This window comes from Diorhabda carinulata, chromosome 8 (assembly GCF_026250575.1).
Source record: "Diorhabda carinulata isolate Delta chromosome 8, icDioCari1.1, whole genome shotgun sequence".
Classification (NCBI taxonomy): Eukaryota; Metazoa; Arthropoda; class Insecta; order Coleoptera; family Chrysomelidae; genus Diorhabda; species Diorhabda carinulata.
The window spans coordinates 13,631,268-13,649,099 of NC_079467.1; the positions used below are offsets into that span (position 1 = coordinate 13,631,268).

General features: G+C 30.0%; 1 protein-coding gene across 1 annotated transcript in view; it reads right to left on the reverse strand.

The window, feature by feature from the left end:
• LOC130897250 (contactin-1) overlaps positions 1-17,832 on the reverse strand; it is a 28,057-nt gene continuing 10,225 nt past the window's right edge. Inside the window, exon 6 of the mRNA XM_057806008.1 lies at positions 1-17,631. Within this exon, the coding sequence (XP_057661991.1) occupies positions 17,477-17,631 (155 nt within the window). The 3' untranslated portion in view covers positions 1-17,476. The remainder of the gene's footprint in view (positions 17,632-17,832) is intronic.

The following is a 17,832-nucleotide window of genomic DNA, read 5'->3' on the forward strand; positions in this document are numbered from 1 at the left end:
ACTCTCAAATTATTTATTTAGCTCTATGATAAATATTAAATAATCGTAAAATAATGATATACATATTAAACTTAAATTACAAATCACTCAAATATGGCACAGTTGTGTGTTTTAACAGCGTGTTGTTTAAAGCAATGTAAGCAACATTTACAAAAATAGATGAAAATTGACGTTGTTGAAAGCACAATAGATCAATAAGTGTACAGAGAAGTTTAATTACTCGAATGTGACATAAATTGATGGAATATGTAATATGAATGTACTTTTCGTATTTGTATCATATGCATAAATCACATAATTACAATTACAATAGCAATAATAATTTACAAGCATGCCAAATATTGGAAGGCCATGGGTGCATTTCACTAAGCACTAGCGTCAATCACCATCACGACCACGATCTTTCGTGCTCCACTTAGTCCAGAGAGTTATAATCGTAAATCCAACTGGAATGGCTTACGAGGCATTTCGATCTTTGAGATAAATATTAACTAATGGCAAAATAGAAAAAATAAAGCGGAAGCTTTAGGAGGTTACGTTATAATTTCTATGTCATTTAATTTTTTAGTGGAGTGCTTAACTGATTTTCATTAAAGTACTTATAATATCCCATACCCCATCAAATAATGAGATAGATTCTCATGGTTGCAATATGCGTTGGTTGAGTGTTGAAAATTCTGCTAATTCAACCCACCTCTTGACAAGGGTTGTCGTGAACGTTAGTCATGACGTCATGAGTGATTTTCTCGCCGCGACCACAACGATCGTAGTCGCTATGTAGAACGTCCAAAAGAGTATTTCAGGCGCCGTGAACGCTTAGTGGAATGCACGCCATAAGAATCGCCGAGTGATCAATTACTCATGATCGATATGTACATAGCGCGTAGCTCAACATGAAAATACCCATTCAGCAGCAGCTCGTGGTCGACACTTGACACGTGCCAACATGTAAATACGTCGTAAGAGTTTGTCACAAGCTTCCTTCGAGTTCTATTCAAAAACCAACAACCCATTTGCACGCTTGTGCTTGCCTAGCATGTAAACGTAGCATAACGGTTATTACAAAGACTACATAAAAACTCATCAATAACGTTATTATATGAAGAAAAACATTACATGTATAATTCAAATTTACTAAAGTTTACTTTTGTGAATTTAAATTAATTGGCAAATTTGAAGAATTAATCGGTGTGATAATAATTTGTATCTGATGTAGAAGTATAAAAATACATTAATGTGTTTAACTATGCTAAGAGAAACATCCATACTTCAAATTCAATTTTTGCTCACATTCGAAACGAATATAATGCATGTCAGGCGAACGAAATCGTAAGTTTTTCAGACTGTCAGTCTCGTTTTACACTCCACTATAGACATCAGAAAAACTTCGTTCCTGTGACATGTACTACTATTATAAAACATAACATAAACAATTACAGTAAAAAAATAAAGTTACCTTAGGTGTAAATATAAAAAGCCAAAAATAGTCAAAGACTATTATCATTTTAGAAAGTAGTTTTTTCTGATTCGGAAGACGTTCAAATCTACTTTTTACAGTTGTGCCACCTATGATTACCTTTCTACTGTAAACAGGAATTTTTAAGCAACAACTAATATAGAAGTACTTATAGTAAAGTGTTGTCAAATATGAAATCTAAGGTGCAATCATAGTGAAATTATTTGATATTCTTATTTGAAAGTAGGTTCTTATTTTCAAATAATTTTGTTTACTTTCAAGAACATCTGAAAACTTAATACCACTAGAGTAACATGTAGCACGATAGACGTGTTTTATATTTGTAGAAATTTGAGTAGGTGGGAAATCTTTAAACCAAGTTACCGGAGAAATTTGTCGCTCACTATAATTAATTCAATAGAGGCAACTTTGCGAAATCAGGTCTTAGTTTAGGTGATTTTATATTGGGTTTTATAAGGCTTAAACACAAAAAGGAGAAAAAATCAATGTGGCGAAAAAGAGAAGGAATGATTGCAAACGATGAACCTTTTTTTCGAAATTTTAAGCATTTATTATCATTTCTGAACTTGTTGAAATCGATTAATTATTCCAGATGCATGGAAAGCATGGACGTTTTAACATTTAACTTTTTAACGATTTTTGTAGCTTTTCTTGGAAATGGAAAGCAGAAAGCTAATTCTTAATTCACTTTTTCACTTTAAACATAGTGCGACAATTACAGAATCTGTATTGTTTTTACAAAATTTACGCGTGTCGACTACGCATGTTGGTCGATGCTCTACGGAACATCACAATTAATAGCATGGAAGATGCAGATAATTTATATGAACGCAATGAAATTTCGAAATTTTATTCGAAGCTTTAAAAATATCCAACTTCTTGTTATTCATGAAATTCACGATAAATTTTACATGGTCCATCGAAATCGATACTTGATGAAAATTTGTGAATAAAAACAGCAAAAATCGAAAAGTGTAGCAACAATTCCAGCGGAGGAGCTGAATATTGTTTATAAGGCTGCGATAGAATTGTCGCCTCGCAGATCATATCGACGACTTCATAAGGTCTACAAACAACTGTTGGGCTTGTTCTTTTTTATCTCGTTATGGAAATAAAAATATTTGAATTCTAAATAACACTCACAAATGTATCGAGGTTTGTTAATTCTCAATTCTTGAGAATATAACAACTGACGTAGACTTCGATGTTACTAAGAAATAAAAATAATGTTCTGCGTGTGTATTTGTGTTTTTGACTAATAATGAATGTATATTTAACTAATATATAGAAGCGTTTGAGATTTTTGTGAAGCCAATTACCACTGAATACATTTCTGATAAAATGTGCCTTAAATGTAGTGTCGTCAGCACCATTAAATTATGAAGTAAAGAGAGAATATGAATGTCAAACGATTACATTCGAGGAAAGATCCAATAAATGTCTTTCAGATACGGTTTTAGTTGGGTATCCATGTGCCTATTAAATCTATGAGTTTAAAAGTGCAATGATGAAAAGTGATATAGTATAAAAAGCAAGAGTTGAGAAAAATTAAAGGCATGCAGAATAATTTCACATGAATTTCAAAAGCCTTCTAAAATCCTAATTTTTTCATTAAGTGTTTGATACTAACTAGCTTTAATAGAATGAATAAAATGAAAAAGTAAATATCATAGCAGAATTAAAGTGTCAAAGACATTGCATCAATAATTATATAGTAACTAATGTGTTTTTTCAAGTTTAACAATTTACAACTGATCATAATAATTTGCATTGTGAATTATGCAGCAATTGTTGAGTTATTGAAAAGCTTATGGAACTCAAAATACATTCAATTATTTTCTACCCACTAAATTGGAATTATTTGAAAATATTTTATCAAGGAAATGTATTTTTTACTATTCCTATGATGTAAACAACGTATTTTCACACTGTTTCAAAGAACGTAAGTATCAATTACCAAAAAGATATCGATTCCCTTGATGAAAGTGAAAGAATGCTTACCACCCTTGTGTGGTAATATTATTTACTTAAAAAATCCTACATTTTTAAGGTATTTTATATAAACATTTATTTAATCAGCAACTTCAAGCCAAAAATTATTTCTGAAAATTGAATAATATTAAGTGATATGATTATTAACAGTACAATTTTTAAATTTTTTAACAAAAGTTGGTTGAATATTTTCTCGTTTTTTTCTCAATTTACAGTAAATAGTGTTTGCCACTATTTCTTGAAGTATTGATACTTTGCTTCGTATCTCTTCCTCGATTCTTCTGGCAACAGTGACAGATAAGCAATATTTCCTGATTTTTCTATATCCATTTGGTTGTTATACAAATCAATAATTTCAATTTCCTTCAATTTTTGATAATAAATTGTCAGCTTGACGTTGTTAATAAAATAACAATACTAATGACGCTATAGAAACCAATCAAAGCTATCAATAATTTCATGCGAAAAGTAAATGTTATTTACATTCCTAATAGTATAAATAGTATTAAATTACCAATTTTTTGAGTACTCACTACTATTGAAATTTCGAATAACTACATCAGTCGAATTTGGGCAAAAGTAAGGCGAAAACAGAAAGAAAAAGTAATTCGTATCACTGGACACACCAGTGATATACGTCAATTTAAACACTTATATCTAGATTCATCGTTTCACAGAAGATGACCCCGATCATAGAATGGATTTTGAAACCACATACAGGGTTTCTAAATTCGTGCGACAAAATTCAGGAGGTGATTGTTCATATTACAATAAGATAGGACCTTCCTATAACAAAATGACACGTAGGCTACGTTTTAGCTAGAGGTGGTTATTTCCAGCATTTATTATGAATCATATTACATTTTACGTCTTTACTGTTTCCCACTCAATTTATTAAATAAATTTAAGAATTAATAATATATTTAAACAAAACAAGGATTTTTAGTTATAAGTTTATTTCATAAAACTTCATCTTGAAAAAAAGTTTTGATATGAAATAAAGTAAAAGTTGCTAATTTCACTCCCGTTTAATGTAACAGGAATATTGAGAAAATACCCGATTTCAGAATTTCAGCTTTATAAGATTACTGAAATTTTAGAAAAAAAAAATAAAAACTCAACACCACCTTATACGAGTGATATATCTGAAAGTGATGGGTTGAGGCAATTTTGTTATAGGGAAAACCTCAATTTTATACGAGTAAACACCGCATGAATTTAGAAACACCCTGTATATCCAACAAATATTTGACTCCAGGATAACATTGCCAAATTTCTTCTGATTCTGAACAAAAAATAAGATAAAGGATTTTAGACAATACACACTGTTTAAAATTGAAGATTGGAATGGCTGTCTATAATAATTTAAATAAGAAAAAAGCTATATATGGTTATGGATATATTTCGACATTCAAATTAGCTCGACAAAGTAAGTTGAAACAACAGGAAGCTTTGCATAAACTTATCTTCTAGTTATATATAAATATTAAATATCACGACAAACAACTTTTATAAAAATCATTTTTTTTATCAATTAGGTACATACATAATGTCCATACAAAAATGTTTACAAAAGGTGAAAACTTTTGATTCTTATACCGTAAATATAAACTATTACAGGAACTTCTTCAAAGTCTGTACAAAATATATTTATGTTGAATGATCAGCAAATTGGTGGTACATCTATGAGAATTGATCAGTGCGGTCTTGTTCGAGAGGTATTTTCTAGATATTTCTGTACCTTGATACTTGACGTGGAGAGATCAGAAACATCTAGAATGTTCGAGTCAGATCAGCAACATATGAATAGTACAACGTTATTAAAAAGACAAGTCAGTAAGTACGGCATTGTGAAGATATATGTTGTTTATATTAATATAAACTAAAATATAGACAATAAAGTCACGTGACGATAAATTAAAATAAACTTTTGAAACATAAATACACGTTGGAATACATTTTTAGCATTAATAGTGACTAATATGTACCAAACGGGATAAATTGATGAACTATGGATAAATATTTCCACAGAGAATTTGACAAATAAATATTTTCCCGCCCCAATTTACCTACTGAAATTTTGCGGGTGTAGACAGGTTTAAATCATTTTTTTTTGTAGAAACTTAATTTATCTCAAACGTGCCGGGACTGCACTGTCATATGAAGTGATCGAAGGATTGAAAACTTGAAAATCGATCTACCACTAATACTCACAATTACACTGTCTGTTTTGATAAGTTATTGTCTTCAGAAATCCAAACACGCTAGAGAAGCCAGTCAGTGGTTTAGTTTCAATGTAGAAGTCGAATGAATACCCTGAGGATGCTCGACTCAATACAGAATAGGCCAATAGACTTGATCAGAGATTTGGGGCAGCTTAGAGCATAGAAAAATGACCTGACTCTGTTTTAACGATACTACTATGGCAAATGCTCTTCCAAGCTGTCAAACATAATCATGCCTAGAGCAGTATTTGGAAGACCTACTCAACAGAAAGACGTGGCTCTTGAACACCGAGTTCGCATGCAGACGCCCAGAACGTCAATTTATCAGTAGACCTTTCTTTGGAGAAGTGTAAGCCTGTGGAATCAGCTACCAAGGCACGTCTTACCTGAATACTATAACCTTCAGAAGATCAATATCCAAGTATCTATCTACTATCTACCTCAATATAACTCCACTCAAACTTATTACCATCAATTTGATGATATCAACTTAATTTGTTCTTGAAATTTCATCAAAATGGAAATATAAAAATAACAGACTTTTTTAAAGAAGTTCATGTATATCATTTTCCTTTTTGTTTGATATGACAAAGACAAAGCACATATATATTATGATTATCTTATAAAAAGCTTTTAAAACTATATTTAATTCATAAAAAAAAAAACAAAAAGTGAGATAGGTATGTTTTATACGATAGGGTTCATGTGTAAAAAAATAAAACTAATTTTTGGTAGTTATATCACCTTGTGTTGGACTGATCATAATTCAGACAAGTATTAATTCAAAGATGAGTTACAATAAGAATCATTCATTTGAAAATATTTATAATTTTATTTTGTACTTATTGACAATACTATATCTCACTTAAAGTTTGTATATATGTTTATGCAATGTGTATCACAAGTTTAAACTATCTGTATAACAATATATATTAAATTATTCTTTTTAGTACTCTTGTGTATTTTAGCACTGTGACCTCAAGCCTAACCTTAATGAAACAATTAACTGTTTTACTTGGATCAAGATGGTTCCTCAAAGTTACCAACCTATAATACAAAATCAAATTTACTAATAGTGATAGTTGTTAATAGTTTCTTTATTTGTAAACATATGTTATACTGCCCCAATTATGTAGAATGTTCTTACCAAATTTTGTTTGGTTGGTCACTTTGAGGAACTTTTTTGATCAAGTAGAACAGTGAAGCGTTCCATTAAGGTTAGGCTTGAGGTCAAATTGTTAGTACAGTTGGAATATTGTTTGCTTGCGGTAAAAATGAGCATGAGTGCTACAAAAACATTACAATTACGGCAAACAAGACGGCTTCCAAAAATATCAGTTGTGTATGTGTTTGGTGCGGCTAACTCCAAGTGTTATCTTAAGTTGTATTTAAAAAGTTTAGAGAGAAATAGATGAGTGGAGATTGTAAAGTGTTGTCATACGTTGACATTAAGACTCTCGGATATATTTTTTGAAGCTGAGCTTGACATCACTTGCAACTTGGACTTTATTTTTTAGTGGAAGATAGAAGCCCGATAAGAGAGACCGTTACATCATGAGCAAATGGAGTTTGGCAGATATCATGTATGTTTGGCGGTGAAAATGATTTTAATTGCCTGAACGGAAGAAAGAGCATAAATACATATATGTGGGAGGTGGGGGATATATTTGACAGCCTGAAAAATGCTCTATGGTTCACCAATGTAAATACTACACGTTGAAGGTAAAGAATGTTCATGATTTGAAGTAACTGTGCAACCACCACCAGAGTTAATTTTAGAGGCACCAGTATGGAGAAATAAATTTTTTAGAAATAATTTCTTCACAAGTGCGCAGGAACATATTTGTTTATTATAAATTGTGAGTGGGAAATCCAATATAAAAATATCTTCAGTATATAGAGGAGAGAATCGGGGAGGTCGGAGAAATAGTAAAGGTGCGAACAATTGAGGAACAGATTTTTTAGATATTTGTGCGTTTACAAATACGTCACCTTGGTTACCGTTTAGTAATGTTCTCGCACTTTAGTTGATGATCGTAGAAATTACACCAACTCTATCCAACTTAAGACGAATGAGTAAATTGAAAATATATAATTTTAGTAAAAAATTTCCAACTCATGTCAAGTTCCCCACAGGTTTTGTATAAGGATTGTAACATTTGACTTTCCATGTTATATTGTTATATATAAAAAATAAGTAGTTTTAACGATAAATATTGAAGAGGGCAATCTAATTTTGTGGGAAAGGGGTGACTACACAGAATAATATCAATGTATAACACCCACTGATAAATTTGGTATTAATCCTGTGCATAATTTATAGTATACAGATAGTCGTGACACTTCTTATATATACTTTTACATTAATATGTATATGAAAAGTGTTTTTATGTACAAGTACAAATTTCTATTAGTTTTTAAACTTGAAAATTTTGTAACGGATATTGGTTAAGCCACATGCTCGCTAAATATTTCCTATAAAATGTTTAAAGCAAGCATATAAAATTTTGCAATCCGTTACAAATTTTTTACTGCAGAAATAATTTATACAACGACAATAATTTGTTGCAAATTACTCCTACAAATTTATTTGACGAAAAGTAAATCAGTCGGTGTCCCTAATGTAATAATATATCCATGAAGTTTACATGAATGTGCAAAGCTATCATTGTATGTCTAACTATTATAGGCACTGATGACTTTTACATATTATAGAAATAACAAAAAATTATTGCACTTATAATAAGCGAGCATAGATTTTCATGAGTCTATTATTTTCAAAATAAATATTTGCTCAACAAAGATGATGTACTAAATGGTCGTATACAAATGATTTTGTTATTTTAAATGAAAACATAACACATATTGATTATATTTTTACTATTATTAAATGTATAATGTTACAACTATACTTTGACTTCTTACTAATCTTTCTTAAGCATCCAAGAAATAGCAAATCAATTTCAGAATTTCAATAATTAGTATATTGTGTAAATAGTGCGAAAATAGGACTTCTATTATCGGTGCAACAATATGATAAACGATTCCTCAGCCGCTTGTGGTTTTTGAATTTTGTCACAATGTTTAACATACTGAGTTTCCATACAATAAGTTTGCGGCGAACTACGAAATAGGTACTTAATATTTCGCCCTATAAACTTGTACTCAAAGTTGTGCATTTCGGTGAACGGTGAAATATTAAGTGGTATATTTTAGCAGTATACACTATTATATTATTAAATAAAATACCCTGTATAATTTGGACACAACTGGAGTGAGTACTTTTATAGGCCTATGATTCTCAAAATAATTGCTAGTGGTTATCTACAACAGAAAGTTGAAACGATCCAAAAAATGAATACAGATGAGATGCCAATACCAAACAGCCCTGATGAATCTGACGCACAAAGTACATATTATTGACGCACAAATGAAAAGGAAAAAAGAATTAATTATTCTATATTGGAACATTAGAAGTTTATATTCGAATTATTCTGAGTTAAGAGTTTTAATACATGAAAAACAGCCAGACATAATTCTTCTGAATGAAACATTTCTCAAACTGGATCAAAGCATTGCTTTCTCACATTATACAATCATACGGCAAGATAGAATTGATGGAAGGGGAGGCTTAGCTATCCTTATTAACAATACCGTTTAGCCATAATAACATTTGTACCAGTTTACCCAACCGGTTTCAGATCTTAGGAGTAAAGGTTAAAGAAATTTCAATAGTTACAATCTATTGCCCACCGGATTTGTACATTAAAAAACAAAATTATCTAGAGATATTTAGGAAAATACGCGGACCATTTATCATCATGGGAGTTCTGAACACCCAAAACCAAAGTTGAGAATCAGGCACTACGAATACGAAAGGTATACACTTAATGGACGCTATTGAATAGCAAAATCTACTATACTTGAATACAGGAGAAGTTACACGGTTGTCACAACCAGGTCAAAATCGAAGTGTCACGGACATAGCATTTATGACTCCAGAATTAGCTCCCTTTAGTCAATGGGTAGTATTAGAAACAGCCGGAAATAGCGATCACGTGCCCACAGCTGCTACAATCAATCTAAGAAATGGGATCTATCCAATATATGGTAACCATTCCATAAAAAAATGGAGGAGAAAGAAAACAGATTGGAATAAATACACGAAGGCACTGGAAAACGTTGAATTAGGTTTAACTTATGAGGAGTGGGAAATAAAAATTGAAGAAGGGGCTAATATAGGTATCCCAGAAACAAGAATCACGATGAGAACAAGAAAACAGTTACAAAAGCCAATATGGTGGGATATGCAAAAGGAGGTATAGAAAGTGGGACTCACTGTACAGAGTCGGAACAATGGTTAGAAACAATGTTGGACGCGATGACCTCAACAATCATTCCGAGGGACGAAGAAGTTGTTATATTTAGAAATTCAGCTCCTTCGCCACCAATTAGTGAGGATGAATTACGTTCGTTTCTAATGAAGAAAAAGAGAGATACATGACCAGGAAAAGATCATATAACTTACTCAATGCTAGTTAACTTACCAGAGATCACGATCAAAAATTTGCTCAATATTTACAACAACGTTATCAACGGACATTTGCCCTTACCTGAACAATGGAAAACATCGATAATAAATACCGATTCTAAAACCGGGCAAAATCCCTCATTACCACGATTATCTACCGCCCAATAGCATTAACATCATGCGTAAGTAAAATGCTAGAGAACGTAATACACATGAGAATAGATCACTTTTTAGAAAGCAACAAAACATTCATGATCTACAAGTCGGCTTCAGAAAAGGCAGAGGAGTAATGGAATGCCTCACAAAATTATCTCTAGAGATTAATACGGCATGTACTGAAAGGAAATAATATATTATATTATAAGGATTAAAAGTGAATATTTTTTTACGAGCAATATTTGCAATTGCGAGGAGGAGTGCAACACACCCGAGTAAATGCAAAATTAAGAGTAAAAATTGGCACTTTTAGTCCGTATGATATATACTATTTTGTCTCCAACCAAGTCAAAATTAAAATGAAGTTAGTTTTATTAAAAAATCGTTAATAATTTGGTAATAAATTTGAACACCTATTAATTATAACAGCGTTAGCAAGTCGGTAGTCATGGATATCTGGTATTGTTGGTAAATATCGATTGTCAAGTAGACGTACTAATCATATAATTTTTGTAGTAGTTTAGTAGTACTTTTAGTCCTATGATTAAAAGTAGCGTTTTTAATCCTAGGATTAAAAGTGTTGCTAAGCAACGAGCAAATTTTTGTACGGTAAGGGAATTGATGGCTTTTGCACCTGAAAATAGTACAAAAAAGTCAACATTTTTTGATGGTTGGAGAAAAAGAACGTTATGCATATTCTTAGATATCTTTGCAACCTATGATAATGTTCTTTAGGATAATTTAGCACAACACCTAAATGACATGGAAATCAATGCCGACATTATTCGGTTAATCACAGATATGTTGACAGCAAGGAGAATATTTATGAGACAATCTATGAATTCAATGTCGACACAACAAGTTTGAGGAAGGTTAATTGTTCTATCAAAGTTACTCACACACTTACTCACACTTTAATATCGATCACTTAAGGTACAGTACCAACGTTTTACTTGCGGAGGCATTAGAAACTAGCCTATTGTATACAAGGTTGAATGCGAAATTCTGCTTTAAATTATTATCATTGATGAGATAGGAAGATCACTGATCAGGTTTTATCAATCATATAATGAGCCGACGTTTTGGAGAAAAGGGCTTCCACCAAACTTACTGGAGGGTTTAGATTTAGCCTTACAATATATAGATAATCTGGAAATCACAGAGGGATATCCATGCTACAACTACAAATACTACTAATCCTATTTTGAAGGGCATAAAGCAGGTGTTCAGACGTACCATGTGGTACACTCTTCAAATAAACTGGTAACTAGCAAAACACAGATCCTGGCTGTATGTCGTCAGACAAAAGGCCAATAGAGAGAGAAGAAGAAGAATAACTGCACTACACTGTGTTTTCCCCAATATACCTTACTCATATTTTTATGCATGCAGTTGTGGTATCGTACCTTTGCATGTCCCAAATGTAACTTATTAACATGAATTATTTCTTTGATGCATATTAAAAAAAATCTTCTGAAGTATTGAATATTTTTTTTGAACTAAATAAAATCATGACTTTTATTCCCATTGAGTACACAATCTGTGTTTAACAAGTCGTACACTACAGTTAAACAACCTCGGAATAGTAACTATTGTGAACACAAGGTGTGTTTATATTTTCTTTCAAATTATATATCACCCTGATCAACCTTATAGAAGTGGTGGAATTAAATATTTCACAACTCTAAAGTTTTCAATATTTCTTTAAAAAGGTAATCCATTGAAAATTATTGTCACAAATTGTGATATTCAGTATAAATTGGAATGAAACATTGTAATTTGGAAAACGACATCTTGGATTCCTTTCCAAATGAAATACAATCACTTATTTTTTCAGTTTTCATATTGATTTAATTCAAAGTATAACAATTAAAGCCGGGATGTTTTACAGTAACAATGGTTGTGTGAATAGACATAATAAATCATAGTTTTAGTTAATCAAAAAATGCTCCAGTTTTTTTCTAAACTTGTACTTTGGAATTAAAATAACTCTATTCTCTACCTACAAATTCTATAATTGCACTTTACAATTTCATCATCAAATAATTATAAATCTGCTTCCAAGTGAATCACGACCAATGTAGATCGAGATTGTCCATACTAACTAAAACTGGAAGAAAAGTGTTGACGACCTGCGCCCAAAAAATATGGAATCAAAATAGATTTTTATAAATTATACGAAAATATGAACTACCCTAAATCAATAAAATTAGGGCAAATGGAAAAGCACAAGGCTGCCCTATCGGTTAACAGTGACTTATTTAAAAATATATGGTGAGTGGAAGTCTGTAGCAAAAATGAATTCAACTCAAAATAAAATGGCTGCGGTGAAGAAGGTCTAAAAATGTAGATAAACATTTGGTAGAATTATGAAACGCTTCTCATTTTGTTGACCGTTAAAATAATTATTTTAAAGTGATTTACGACTTGTGTGATGGCTGCAAAACTTATCTTCGAATACTATCAGTTTGTTGACTAGAAGTTATGCAACAGTTTTATTTGTCTCAATTATAATTAAACTGTTTTAAATTCAACGAATAGGCTTATTTGATACTGAATGGTTTGGCAAATTGCCAACAGCTATACTTATATTATCTACAATAATTTTGAATAAACAAATAGAAATAGATTCGATTTAGTTAATTGTCAAAAAGATTTGCGAAAGTTTTTATCCAACTATTGTTTCGGCCTATAACAAAGGCTTACGGAATTGTTAGCAATATGATTTCATACTTCAAAAATACTGGAAATGTTGAAACAAAAATTAATCAAAACCGACCCTGGTTCAAATATTACAGAATGAGATTAATTGAAGAAAATTACAAACGACAAAAAAGTGTAAAAGTGGATCAAAGAGGAACTGGAACCTAAAAAGGAAAAGAAAAAATTTCTGTGAAAGCTAATAGTGAAGCAATAAATTTTCAAATGAAATTATTTTTTGGGGATATATGAGAAATCATCAGTGTTTGATTGTCCAGGATAGTTTTTTTGTAACTATCCTATTTATTTGTTAATGTGAAAATAGATTTTGTTCCTTTTAAATCTGGTTAAATTAACGTGATTTTCAACATTTAATTGACATTCATTTGACCTATATATAACGCAATAAAGTATCTAAATAACCTACAAAAATAAAACTAAACACACAACCAATGTATCCTGCTTTACCAACATTCACAAAATCTGTAGGATTTTGGTGATTCTTGTATTCAATTTTGTTAAATTCAAACAGTATACTATCAAGAGATTTTTATATACTGCAAATATTTTAGTTATAACTAGCACAGTACGTTGTACATCTAAGATGTACAATTATTAGATTAATTATTATGTATTATTATTAGTTGCACATTTAGCTATTTCTAACGATTTTGAGAAAGAAATATTAGAATCATTGAACAACTGTGTAAATATATATTGAAACTGTCGAAAAATCACATGTTTTAACACCACTAAAGAACCGACAATGCTTTCCAATAACAAAAAATAAAATAACAAATAAAATATAAAAGTAAAACTATAAGGTTTATACAGAAAATTGCGAATAAAATAATATGAAATTTCACAAGCTTTTAACTCATCTATTTCATATTTTCTGAAAATGTAACTGTAAGACTATTCAATATTTCATTTTTGTTAATACGCATTTTTGTGGTTTGTGTTACGAGGAAGTGTTTTTCTTTTCTTGATATATCAGTAATAAAATTACATAATCGCTACTTTTTATTTAATTATTAAACATGAGAATAGATAAATATTGGAAACAGGAAGACCAATATTGTTCTTTATTACACAGTTAATTACTGTTTCCACGGAAATATATCTATTAGCAAAGCAATATTTGTTATGTTTTATATATATGTTATGTATTCTGAAGAAATATTTTTCGCTCCGTTCTTTTTCATTTTATGCTATTGTATTTTATTTCCTGTATAAACCCAACGCCTAGAGTAGATAAAGTATAGTTGCTTAAATATCAGTTCTTACGTTTTTATTGTCAGTTCTTGTTCTGGTAATTTAATTTTTTAGATATGCTGTTCAACAATCTTGTACTTGACTAGAAAAATTTTATATCACGATAGATTCGCGTAATTCCTATTACAGTAATAAATAAATCAAAATTTAACCGGGAGCACTATTATTAAATAAGCTATCAATATATTAAAATAAAATATTCTCAAAAATATCACTAAATAAAAATCACATATAGCTTAAAAATACATACTTATATAAGTATATGCCACAATTGTTTAAATGAAAATATTTTTTTATCTAAATTATTTATGTCAGGTATTTACTGACTGCAAAAATAATAAACAATTGTTGCATAAGCTAAATTATTTTAAAAAACAGTCGGTACATATAAATTATTCTTAATAAAGTGATGTATCAGTCTCTATACAAAGCATTTCGATTTTCCGGCCATACGTCAGTTATGAGATAAAAAATATGAACACAAATATTCTTGAATTGTGTTTTAAAATAATGAGATATACATTGAATTGTATCACAAACCAGATAGTTCTTCTATTTTTAACCTACTGCTGAATCTACCTATATTACTTTCGGAATATTGGAATATTAAATCAATGTTGAAATCAATCAAAAGCTTCTACAGCTGCATTTGATTCACCTTCACAACATAGATGCTTAAGAAAAATATTTAAATTTAAATTAAGTTCCTATATTGATTGTGGAAAATTATTATAACAATAAAGCACATAATACTTTTCACCAAAAAATTAAAAATAAAGCCAAAAGTTGAGTCCTAATTAAGCTATTGGGTGAAAGAGTAAAAAGTTGATAAAATCTAGTCAAGAAAAAATTTAAAAATATAATAGTCATGACGTCTTCTTTAAGAGTATTGCAAGCTTGTTTTTAAAGTGTTGAGTAGTTTATTTGATGGTTTGAAATTGAATTAATGAATAATGTATTTTCCTTCGGGAATTAAACCAAGGAACTCGAGCTGGAAAGGCGGTGACCCAACTGCTAGGTCACCACACTTCTTCACAATTATCTGTAATTGATATATAAAAAATGCAGCTTAATTGAATGATCAATTATTTTAACAGTTTTTCCATTGATCCTTTCATCGTCATCAAAATTGTATGCGATATTTCAAGTTAATAAAGAAAAATTCCATACAGTCAATGAATGTGAGTTAACTGAATGTTTTATGAAGATGTTCTTAACTTAAGCAGTGGTATCAGCTGCACGACTGAATCACTGCCTGTTACTTTAAATAGACTATTAGTAGACCAAGGTTAAAGCATTTTAAAATGGTGAAAAATAAAAAAAGTAGTAGAACGAAACCCATTAGAATTGGAAGAGAATATAACAAAAATGGAAGAAAAATTATTCACCGGCGATGGCCGGGAAATGGAAGGGGGAGTTTTTAAGGGCAAAAGCTGTTCATCTGGATTTGCGATAAAATTACTAGTACCATGGAAAAAAGTTAAATAGCAAAGTTGTAGGTATTAAAAAAATTCTACAACTTTTGAATAATATATAACCTCAAAATGTATGTGGAAAATTCAAATAACTTAGTTTTTTCTTATCTTAAAAAAAGATTTTATTCATGAAATTCAGTGGAAGCTTAACTTTTCATGTCCCAAACCACCCAATATTTTTTATTCAATTAAAATATATTCTCTTTATCTTCTTTTGTCTTTATAATTAAAAAAGCACCCTAATATTCAATCTAAAATTCTCATGTCGGCTTTTTGTTCTTTGAAATCTGTACTTTCTTGTGTGTGTGTGAAAAAATAGGCATTATTATAGGAAATTTTCTCAGAACTGCAAAAAAATCGAATCAGAATTTTTTTTTAATTCCACTTTAATTACTTACTTAATTTTTTCCCTTTCTTTATTCATTTTTTGAAAAAACCATAGTAATATAAATTTTTTCACGCCATCAAAAAGTATAGATTTCAACAAACAAAAAGCCTTTTCTTTTAAAAGAAAAAAGAATGAGAATTTTCAATTGAGTCAAAATAAGGTGAGAAATTAAACATTTTAAATAAAAAAAAATTACTGTGCGTTTGGGACATGAACAGGAAAATTTCAATAAAATAATTTTTCAAGAGATAAAAATAAAAAACCAAAATTTATTTATTTTGAATTTTGCACATTTATTTTGAGGTTACGTGTAATTATGTCTAATCTAATTATTGTTTCTTTAATTTTTCTTACATTCTCTCCTTTTTAAAATGGGTATGATTCAACTACTGTTTTTTTTTATTTCAAAAATGGTTAAACCTGGTCTATAGATAGGTTATTCTCAGTATATTTTCATGAATAAAATGACACTATAATAGTGTCTTAGTATTCTTATGTTGAATAATTGCCCATGTGTATAGACAGTAAATTGAAGTTGCATTTTCTATATGATTACTTGTTGCAGTTTATGATCTAGATACTAAGGCACTAATAAAAAAAGAGTAACAGCTAAAAGTAACTTAAAGAGCCATGGAAAGAACTTTCTAGTTGTAAACGAGAGACGCATTCTGAACATCAAAATAGGAAGAAGAACAATGGATAGAAGTCAATATCCAACTCTAGAAAAAAGACAAAAGTTCATTAATGTATGATAATTAAAAAATTAAATTAAAAACGTCCTTGATAAAGAAATAATTTGACGAGGTTATTGATATAGTGAAAAGTTGTATGATAAAAATGTTTAATCAACTTAAATAGGCTCCTGCTGTATTGATTCAATAATAAAATTTTGCTCTTAGAATAAACAATGTTACTGTAAATAAAGCTATTTAAAATTGAGAATCTACAGGTGAATGTGCTAGAAAAAGAAGTATACCCAAGAATAATAAATGTACTCATTTACATTTTTTTAAAAGTACAATTACATTTCAGATAATTTATTCACAAGCTTATAAGATGAGTCGGCCAAAAGTACAGGAATATATTATCATGTACTTAAGTACCTATTTGCAGTCCTATCTGGTTTATAGTAAGCTTTTTTTTTGGAAATATTTAATTTGAAGCAACAGCATATATTTTTCTTATAATATTCATTTGCAGCTCAAAAAATAATTAAGAAACATTCCCGACGAATGACCTGATACAATTTGTTATAAATTAACAATTATGTACCACAGTGTTATTATTTAATAACATAGGAGTTTCACTGTTGGAATTCTCGTCTGGGAGTTGATCTGCATTGGAGTTTGGATCAAATCCTGGGTTTAGAATAATATTAGGTACTAGTTCTATTATTTCATGTTCCTCCACAACTGCGAAAATAGAAGAGAATTACATAAAAAGTTGTGTTTATTGGGGTTTGATTTATATTACGAAACTGGTATCACTACAATAACATATAATGTGGTGGAAATTAAAAAAATAAGGATAGGGTTTGCTTATTCAAATTTATATAAAGGAGAAATAAAACTCAATAGCTTTAATTATTTTTAGAAGTATTTTTGAAAAATTGC